The following is a 10595-nucleotide window of genomic DNA, read 5'->3' on the forward strand; positions in this document are numbered from 1 at the left end:
CTAGTCTTCTGAAGCGACCACCAGAATTCTAATTCTGTTCGGACGCCGGAGGAGATCCCGAAGAGCTTAAAGTCTTCGTTCAGATCGTCAACTTGAAGAGCTTGTTCCGAGTAGCGATTAATAAAGTCTTTTAGAGATTCGTCATGGGCTTGTCTCACCGCTAGCAGCCTTTCTTTGGGAGTTTTCCCTGAGCTGGAGCCGACAAATTGTTCCATGAATTTTCTAGATAGCTGTTTCCAGGATCCTACGGAGTTTGGTTTTAGTTTTTTGTACCACCTTTTGGCTGAGCCAGTTAGAGTGATAGAGAAAGCTCTGCACATAACTTCTGGTCCGGCTCCTTGCAACAGCATCCAAGAAGAAAAGGTGTCTATATGGTCTCCCGGGTCGGTCTTTCCATCGTATACTGGGATGCTTGGCATCCTGAAACGATCAGGCAGCGGGTGTTCTAACACGCGTGCTGTGAAAGGGGAGACAACTTCTCCAACTTTCGGAATAGACTCATTCTGACCTAGGGCTACCTCTTCGATTCGACGTTCCAATCTTCTAAAATTTGTTTTGTTGGTGCTTGCACTGTCTTCGGTCTCCGAGCTTTCTAAGCTGTGCCTGAAAGTGCTTGAATGACCTTTGTCCATGGTGGGCTGGTACCGATCAGGAATCTTTTCCTGACTGTACTGCTCCTTCTCGGACTCAGAATCATCTTCCATCCTCTCATACCGATCTCTAGCATGTCTCCGAGGTTTCTTAACCTGCGGATCCTGCCCGATGGGTTCTTTCCCTGATCGGTGTGAGGGCTCTTCATCTGGGATCACTATTGCGCTTCGCAGTGTGACCTTTTTCGCCTGCAGTCTTCTCTTCAATTCCCTGTTATTTGCCTCTAAGACTGAGAGACGCTCTTGCATCTGTCTGAACTGTTCTTCGAGGCTGGGTTCCGGGAGAAGTTCAGCTATTTCTTCCGAGGTGAGAGGCAGGGTGCGGTTATGGTGTTCTATCTCCGTTTCCTGGTTAGAGACAGCGTTCACGGGTGCGGACGAGCTAGCCATATTCTTCAGCTGGTCCCCCTCCTTCTAGCGCCAACTGTTGACCTGTAAAATTAGTACAACAATATCTCACGAAAATACACAGACTCCGAGTACAAGGGCTCCGAGTACAGAGATGATTTAGGCAAGACTTTCTCTTTATACAGACGAATCTAATACAAGAGAGCAGTGTTTTCTTGAGGTTCTAAGTGAAAGAAAGTGCGTGAAAAAGTTCCTCCTCAGTTCTGTGCCGCAACCTCTATTTATACTCGTCTGGTGTGGCCTCGTGGTCGTGTCTCTGGCGGTTATTCTGGAGAACGTGAGGTGATCAATCCCACGTTCTGGACGGTTTTGGGTAACTGCCTCTTACCTCTCGCTGAGGTGGATGGTTAATACTCTTCGTATGGTTCCTGAACCGTCAGGGTGTGCGTTTTAGAGTTTGAAACATGTTTTCTTTTGGTTTTGACTAGTCTTTGACCCACGTTCTTCTCTTCTCTCCGAAGTTCTGATCGGTGGGTTTCGTTCTTAACTTATGAACGGTTCGTTCCTTTTCAATGGATGGCCCTTGGGTTTACTTAACCTGAGCTCGGTGCTGGATTCCTCTTGCTGCTCGGGAGTCCGACTATTCTACTCGGTGTCCGACTAATTTATCCCGTAACAGTAATGATACGCGGCTGAAAAATACAAGATTTTACAAGCTTTGGAGAGTCTTGTTCCCTCCCAATCCCAAGGAAACCATCCCAATTCTTTGCTCAATATTTGCTTTCCTATTCCTTTAATTCACGTCTCATTTATTACCAAGTAATTGGTCAAACTAGCTATTAGTTTTTAATTACCATGCTGCCTTTAAGGTCCTAAAATATGATTAATACCACAACAAATAAAAAGGGTTTATATAATTGTCACGGTGCATATCCAATCTATACCCTTTCGATTAGGTAATACATATAGTGAATGGTAAAAGAAACATTTGATAACCGTTTCCTATTCTGAATCTGCTGATTTATTTAATTACCCGAACACCTAACCTTTTCATGTGTTTTTGGGAAGTGGTTAACCTCTCTTGTCGAATTTTAATTGCAATTATCATATAGCAATAGTAGAGTTTATGATAGGGATAATTCTAAAAATATGACATCTTGGTAGTGTTTTTTCTCAATATTCAATATGAGCCATTTATTCTAGAACTATTAACAGTAATGTCATGAAAAACAGTTGTTTAATAACATTTTATCATATAACATTTTGCCATTAAAATGTCGTTAATGTAGTTTTTTTTCATGATAATGAGTGAGATATGTACAAAAAGACAACATGTGAAAATACAAATATATCCTCAAAGTAATTTGGTCGAAATTCATTAATACAAATATATTAAATACTTACATAACATTACCATGGGATTTTGTGAAATATCATCAAGCCGTTGATTTACTTTTTCATTCATTAAAAAATGTAAATTAGTCGGGATTTATGTTTTTTCCATGGTAAAATATAAGATAAAATTGGTTCATGCATGGTATATATATTTCACATCTTGATCACGGAGTCGGAGGTTAATTATTTGACACTGAAATTACAAGCACAAAAAGTGAATTTTGACCAAACTCGAGAATATATATTTGTTAGCTTCCCATCAAAATAAATAAAAGACCCAATTTAAGGTAGATATTTTTTTTCGAAATTTAAGGTAGATAATTACGTTCAACTTGATTACACATAAAAAGAACAGAGAAGAATCGGCAAATCCTCTGGTCCATTCAGATCATATTACATGAAAATAGAAAGACGAAAAAAAGGGAGCACCACTTCTCGTGCTCATTCCTGAGTAGAAAAAAAAGGGAGTTAAAATATGAACAGCCCGATATAAAATATCAAAGAGGAAATTACCGAAAATCACACCTTATTTAATATGCTTTATTATGTCCGCTAGACATTTGCAGTATGGTTGTCTAGCAATCCTTTTTTGAAGCCAAAAATCGAATCTTCTTGTGAAGAACAGAGCGTACCCAATGGATACTCCGATTCCGAGACCTGCACCGTATCCGATAGTTGCAAATAGCTTCCACGTCAGTGTTTCATCGTCGCCATCGTCAACCTCTTCATTGTCATCCTCTTCATCGCCACACGGCTTCGTCAATGGAAATCCACACAACCCCGGATTTTCACCATATGAATTGTTGTTGAACGTATCGAACTGTCCTCCTCGAGGTATTTTTCCACCCAAGTTGTTGTTGGAGAGATTTAGAAAACCGAGCTGATGTAGATTTGAGGCCAGTTGTTGCGGGATCTCTCCGGCGAGCTCGTTGAATGAGAGGTCTAACCATTCGACATTACTCAAATCTCCCAATGAGGGTGGGATCGGACCGACGAGATTGTTGCGAGCGAAATTGAGGCCTTTGAGCGAATCCAGCTTCCCGATCGCTTTCGGAATCGCGCCCGTGAATCCATTTCTTGAGAAATCAATCGTTGTGAACAAGGTTTGGATTTTCTCCAGCTCGATGTAGTTTCCTTTCATTGACACCGCCACAGAGTCTTGATAATAGGCAAGCACTTCTTTGTTTTCCAAGTATTCCAACGTACTTGCATGCGCACCGATCATTGCCTTGAAATTCTCAAAATATTTTGCTGGCAAGACACCCACAAACATGTTGTCGGAGAGATCCATGATTCTCAAATTCTGAAAAGGAAAGCTACTCTTGGGATTCTTTATTGCACCGTGAAATCTGTTAGACCTCAATACAAGAACTCGTAGCTCTGGAAGAGACTCCAAGAACTGAGGAAAAACGCCATTTAGTTCGTTGTTTCCGACATCTAGAACTTCCAAATGCTTGGAGTTAAGCAAAGATCGCGGCAGCGGGCCTTCCAATTTGTTTCCGTTGAGGTTTAGCGTTCTCAAATAGCTTCCATCTGAAAAAGCTGAAGGAACAATGCCATCAAACTTGTTCATTCTCAAATCCAAAACTGACAAAGAGTTGCTGAAATTTCCAAGGCACGGAAGGATACTGCCATTGAAGCTGTTGTTTGACAGGTCGACAATTTCGAGAAAATTGTGGTTGCAAAGCAGAGATGATATTCGTCCACTCAATTGATTGTTGGATGCAAAAAAAGCAACTGTAGACTGAGGCAGATTCGGAAGATGGCCTTGAAGCCGATTAGATCGGAGGTCAATGTATTCGAAGCTTTGATTCAGTGGAGGAATTGGGCTTATGTGTGTCAATGAGTTGTAAGAAAGATTCAGACTACTATCTGGATATTTGGAGAGATTCCACAACCATGACGGAATACTCCCTTCAATTTTATTTTGGGAAAGGTCTAAATAGTCTAATTGCTCTAAGCTTTTCAGACCGTTTGGGAACCGAGAAATATTGCAAGAAGACAAGACCAAATATGAAAGAGTTTTTGACTTCAAGACAGTGTAGTTAGAATGGGGGATGGAAATAACAGATAATAAGCTATTAAAAGAAAGGTCCAGAATATGAAGTGTTCTAAGCTCTAAAAAATGTTCCAATATGACGACACCACTCAATTTATTGTTCCCTAGATCCAAGAAGTATAGATTTGGAAGGGAATATAACCAAGTGGGTATTGTCCCATAAAGAAGGTTGTTGTTTAAACTTAAGGATCGTAAATTCAATGGAAGAGGTCCCAAGAGTTGATGAGTTGAAGAGTCACATAGAAAAGCTTTTTTAGTTGATGAGTTGCTACAAAGATAGGGTAGCTGGCCTTCTAATGTTATGTTGGAAAGCCTCAAATCGGTGAGTTGATTTTGTTTAGGGAATGAAACATTGAGACTTGGGCTATCTACTATATAGAGAGTTGTAAGGTTTGGCAGCTGAAAAATATGTTCTGGAAATCTCCCTTTGAGTTTGTTGGAATCAAGTTCCAGAAATGTAAGAGAAGTTGAGAGGTTCATGAAAGAATTGGGTAAGACGTCAAACATGTTGACATCATATAAACCCAAGCGTGTGAGAGAAGTTAGGTTCGTCAGGATTCGTTTCAAGCTACTTGTCTCGGCTCTTAACTCATAATATGGACTGTAAGAACTGATATAAAGTGAGAGCAAGTTAGACAAGTAAGCAAGTTCTGGAGGAATATGGCCACTGAAATTGGATTTGTAAAGGGAAAGAGAAAGCAAGCTGGGAAACCTACCAAAGTTGGGTGAGATTGAAGATCCTTTGAAATCATTTAATGAGAGATCGAGAGATCGGAGATGATTGAGAGAGAAAAGGCTGCTGTTGGAGTCGATGACACCTTGTAGCCCTCTGATCTCGAGATCAACGACGTGACCGGTCACGTTGTCGCACGTGACTCCACTCCAATTGCAACAATCCTTGTAAATGTTCCATGAATTGCTATAATAATCTATGTTAATATGAAAAGAGTTTTTGAAAGTGAGCAAAGAAGATCTTTCATGAGGATGACAGAGTATTGGCGAAGAATTTGTTGAAAAAGGATTAAGGAAGAAGAGAAACAGAGGAATCACACACAAAACCCAACCCATTATCTGATCTGAGTAGTGATCAGATATTATTGTATGAGGTTCTATTTTATCACATTCGAAGATACAGCTTATATATAAGTTCGCCCAATAAATATCATTTAATTTTTTTTTTGGCATATTCGTAGTTCTAAGATACACTCGCAACGGATTTCATCCACAATAAAAAAAAAAGTGTTATAATTGCAATCAATCCAGAGAATTACAAAAGCGGACTTTGTAGCTTTTTAATTTTTATATAAACCACTGATATTACATACAACACTAGTGCTAATGTTAGTATATGCATGAAGAATTACCGTTCGTATTTAATATCGAGAACTGTTAGGCAAACTTAATTTATCAATAATGAAATATTATATTGGATTATTTTTTTTTCAAATTTTGTGTGGAAAGATTCATATTTGCCATTAATTAAATGTTAGCATCGATGGGTATCATGACTTAAGTTAACCAATGCAGTATGAACTCTACCGAAAAACAGGTTTTAATAAAGGGAAATTGTCACAATTACTACCAAAACAATAACTTTTTCTAATTTCCCACCAAAATCATAATTTGGGCAAAAATGCCACTAAATCAAATGTACAACTACCCTTTTACCCTTCACTTAAATTTTTCTTACAACCCACACCAACTCTCCCTCATATCTCATCTCACTCATTTTTTTCGCTCATATCTCTCTCTCGTTTTCTCCTCAAATTCTCTCTCTCCTCTTCTCTTCCTAAAACCGCCCAGTTCTCCTCATTTCCCGTCTAACCGTCGTCATTCCCACTTCTCCTCTGTCGCGTCTAACCATCCTCGCGTTCTCCCTCTGTCGCGATCTCGCTCTCTCACCCAACCCCCAAATCCTAACCCTAAACAGTCCCGGAAATGGACGACGATAACGACTTTCAATCACCCAAACAACCCCGGAAAAAACAAAATGAAGTTGTTAGACGGAGTCCCCAGAAAAAGACGAAGGCGCCGGAGGAGTCGTCGTCTTCACCCAAACCGTCCCGGAAAAGAAAAACAACAACTTCACCCAAACCGGTGAAGAGTTCGACGAAGAAACCTCGGCGTGGGAAGGGGAAGCCCATGCATGTCACGTCTGACGCCGAGGAAGAAGAGCAACTCCCCAAGTCCGCCAATATTCAGGTTAGTTTGGGGGTTTTCGGTTGATTTGTTGTTGATTGATGGACCTTGATTGATTTGGGGATAGACTTGATTTAATTTCGGTTTAGTTTTGGTTAACTAGTTTTGGGTTATCTCGGTTTGCATTGGGTTATCTCGGTTTTGTTATGGTTTGATTGAATATTGATGTTGAATGAATATTGTTGTTTTTGAACTAATTGTTGACATTGATGTCAACTGTTGATGTCAATTGTTGACATCTATACGTCAACAAATGGTATGAATATTGAATATAGATGTCAACAATTGCCATCAACAGTTGACATCAATGTCAACAAATGGATGTTTGTTGACTTTGATGTCAACAGTTGATGGCAATTGTTGATATCTATATGTCAACAACTGGTATCAATTGTTGACCTATAGATGTCAACAATTGCCATCAATAGTTGACATCAATGTCAACAAACATCCAGTTGTTGACATCTACCATCTTAGTGTTTGAAGGTTGTGTTTTGATTTTCTCATTCTTTTTTGTAATGTTTTCAGGGATGGGAGAGGTTTGTCCCCGAAGCGGAAATAGTGGACCATAATTTCAGTTTTTAGTTCACTAGATAAATTTGAAGAAGCCGCTGACATGACAGCGGAGGAGACGGCTCTTTTTCAAGAGTCTTGCTTCGGCCAGTTTCTGAAGCTTCCAAAGATCAACAGGTCGTCAAAGATAATCAACCACTTGTTGATGAGGGTCGGTCAGTATGAAGGGTAGGCGAGTGAGGATGCGCTTTTCATTGAGCTCGGGGGTAAACCTCGGGCTTTTACCATCCACCATTTCGCAGAGATCGCGGGTCTTCGTATAGTCGACAACTACGAAGCTGTCAACTATACCGAAGTTGTTGAAGACGGATTGTTCACGAGCGTCTTCAACAACGGGACATACAAGACTCGTGTCGTCCTAATCTCGCAGCTCAAAGAGAGCAAGGGTTGGCAAAATCCGACAAAGCGGGTGAAGCTCTTGCTTCTCCATTTTCTCATCAACGTTCTTCTCGCTTCCGCACCGCATACCAACATCCCAGACTGGGCGTACGTGAAGTTGGTAGAAGACCTAGACCAATTTAACTCCCATTCGTGGGGTAACGTGGTCTGGAAGTTCTTCTTGGAATGTGCCAGGAAGTACATAAAGAACGTCTCCTTGAAGTCAGCCTCTAAGGGAAAGATCAACTTCCCTTCATTTCTGTATCCATTACAGATATGGGCGTTTGAAACAATGCCAGTGCTCACGTCTCTCTCGTATTGCGAGAAAGTTTCAGAGACGGCATCTCCACTGATGCGTCGGTGGAAATCGGTGACACATGTTGTTGACAACAAATTCCAACACATCGATTTCCAATCCGAGGATTTGGAATTCAAACCCCTGGGCGACGAGGAGTACATCATGAGAAAGAACACGACTACCAAGCCACTGCCGATGGTACTAATTTCTCATATTTTTTAATCAATTTCATATGATATTTGTCAACTATACATGTGTCAACAATTGACGTCTATTGTTGACATCTGATGTCAACAATAGACGTCTATTGTTGACATATGAAGTCAACAATAAACGTCAATTGTTGACATCAGATGTCAACAATAGATGTCCATTATTCGTAACAATTTTTGACATTTTGTTACAGGCACGGGTTGAGTCATGTGGATGTTGCGATATTTTTAGAACTAGCACGCAAGTGGACGTATCGAACAAGTAATAGTGTTACGTAAGTAACGGATATCGATCCCACAGAGACTAGTTACTATAGCGACGTTAAACAACCTAAAGCAAATTGATTTCACAGATTTGTTGATGGATGTGTTTATAAAACTAGCAAATGAATTAACGTAAAAATAAAAGAGAAACAAACACGAGATAACAAGCAAAGAAAACTACGGGGTTGCGATTTCACCAGGTAACACAGCATCGGGGTTTCGGGAACGAACAATTACCACTATTCCTATGTAAGCTAATCTCATTCTCTCATTAATATTCCCTAGCCTCTCTCGAGTGATCTAGCGAACCTATGCAATTGTCGGATTACTTATCCTCTCGGCCTCTAATCCTATTAAAACAACCACATGCAATAAACGCGAGAATTCTAATGATTACACAATCGTCTAAGCCGTCAAGCAACCTAAAACAATGTGATGAGTGAAAAAGGGCACGAATTTTTACTCTCTCTCGAGCAGCTAAAAACTCTAATTAAACAATTATAAAGGTGATCAAGCTAAAGAATGCATTAAGAACACTTCCACACAAGCAAACATATTCATGAAACAGTTAATAACTAATCAAACCCTAACGAAACCCCTAAGCTATATCTAACCCCGACTACATCGTAACCCCGCTAAAGACTTAGCCTCTAACGGTGTTCATGACCATGATCAACACAAGGAGAGTGATTAAAAGCAATAAAACTAGCATAGAATGACGAAGAGAGCTCATGATTATAACGAAAAAGGAATTCAAGAACACAATAGTAAATTAAGAGCAGAAAATAAATAAAAGGAAGAAGAAAAACTATTAATGGAGTTCCGGCTGATCGGATTTTGTCAATTCCGTTGATAAGCTTTCTCTGCGTTGCAAAAGCTCTCCAAAACAATAATAAAATAAAGCGTAACCTAAAAATAGAGGCTGAGTTATGTTTTATAGTGGTTTAGGTCGAAGTACAATTTTGGACTGATCTGGGCCTTAAAAAACGATCCAACGGCTGAGATTAAGTCAAAATTCGACTTTATTTTCGTCAGGATTCGTCGTCTCGCGGCGCGCCATCCATCCTCGCGGCGCGAGGCTCATTTCTTCGCATCGTCGCGGCGCGAGATCACCGCGAGGCGCACCGCGAGAAGCTCCTGGAACTTTTTGTGTTCGTGAAAATACAGGGGTCGCGGCGCGAGGTCTTCTGGTCGCGGCGCGAGGTCTTGCGCACCAGCCTCCAAATCTTCATTTTCTTCATTTTGACTCCAAATTCATCGCTTTTACTTCTGTTCCATCGATATGTGACCCGACAGCTACTTTTCATCTATGTTGCCTGAAATTCACTATAACCACACTAAAACCATCAAAAACACTTGAGAACGCGCTAAATCCAAGTCAAACGAGAGCAGATTCGTACGTAAAATACGCACTCATCAGTGGACAAACATCCCATCCGTCGACAACAGCTCATTCAGGACCGAGCCAAGATTCTGAGGTATGTCAATTGAACACTGGCTCGGTTGTTATCTATAGCACTATTTGTTGATTTCCTTCAAGTATGAATAACATTTCTAACATCTTTTTAACACAGGATCGGTTGAAAAATGTGGAAGACACAGTCAACCACATGAAGGGTGAATGGAGCTTATTCCGGATGGAGATGAGACAAAGTTTTAATGAATTCACCAAGAGTGTGAAGGATCAATTGTTGGAGCTGTCCAACAAGAATTCTAAAGATAATCAACCAGAGTACAACGAGGAGGAAGAAGACCAAGAACAAGAAGAAGAAGAAGAAGAAAAAGAAGGAGGAGGAAAAGAAGAAGAAGAAGGGCAAGAAGAAGAAGAAGAAGAAGAAGAAGAAGAAGAAGAAAAAAAAGAAGAAAAAAAGAAGGAGAAAAAGAAGAAGAAGAAAAAGAAGGAGAAGAAAAAGAAGAAGAAGAAAAAGAAGGAGAAGAAAAAGAAAACGAGAAAGAAAAAGAAATAGATGGTACGTACATTATGTCAATAAATACAATTATTGACTATAATTGTTGACATTGTTGTTAACTGATATTCCTATTTCTTGTTAATTCAGGACCGATCGAGATCGAAGACAGTCAGTTAGATTCATCCCAAAATCTAACTGAATCACAAGCCAGATCGCACCTTCTACGACTGGATTGCGAGCAGTTTGAGAGAGAGATGTACGACGACAGCCAACTGATTTATATTGGCTCAGTTCCCGAGGGCAAAACCT

General features: G+C 40.2%; 1 protein-coding gene across 1 annotated transcript; it reads right to left on the minus strand.

Annotated features, from left to right (window-relative positions):
* Positions 1-2826: 2826 nt before the first annotated feature.
* On the minus strand, positions 2827-5520 carry LOC149398708 (receptor-like protein 9DC3). The gene is made up of 3 exons (XM_089614645.1): positions 5169-5520; positions 2919-3935; positions 2827-2840 (listed from the first exon to the last, which is right to left on the minus strand). Exons 1-2 carry the CDS (start codon positions 5518-5520, stop codon positions 2920-2922), a joined length of 1368 nt encoding a protein of 455 aa, XP_089470771.1. The 3' UTR covers positions 2827-2840; position 2919.
* Positions 5521-10595: the final 5075 nt, after the last annotated feature.

This window comes from Urtica dioica, chromosome 5 (assembly GCF_054948205.1).
Source record: "Urtica dioica subsp. dioica isolate 48M chromosome 5, U.dioica_male_clone48M_v1_H2, whole genome shotgun sequence".
NCBI classification, from domain to species: Eukaryota; Viridiplantae; Streptophyta; class Magnoliopsida; order Rosales; family Urticaceae; genus Urtica; species Urtica dioica.

Coding starts and splice junctions, on each gene's coding strand:
- LOC149398708 (XM_089614645.1), bottom strand. CDS start 5,520: ATGGGTTGGGTTTTGTGTGTGATTCCTCTGTTTCTCTTCTTCCTTAAT. Junction 3,936..5,168: donor TTCAATCTCACCCAACTTTG/GTAGGTTTCCCA, acceptor TTGTTCCTTCAG/CTTTTTCAGATGGAAGCTAT.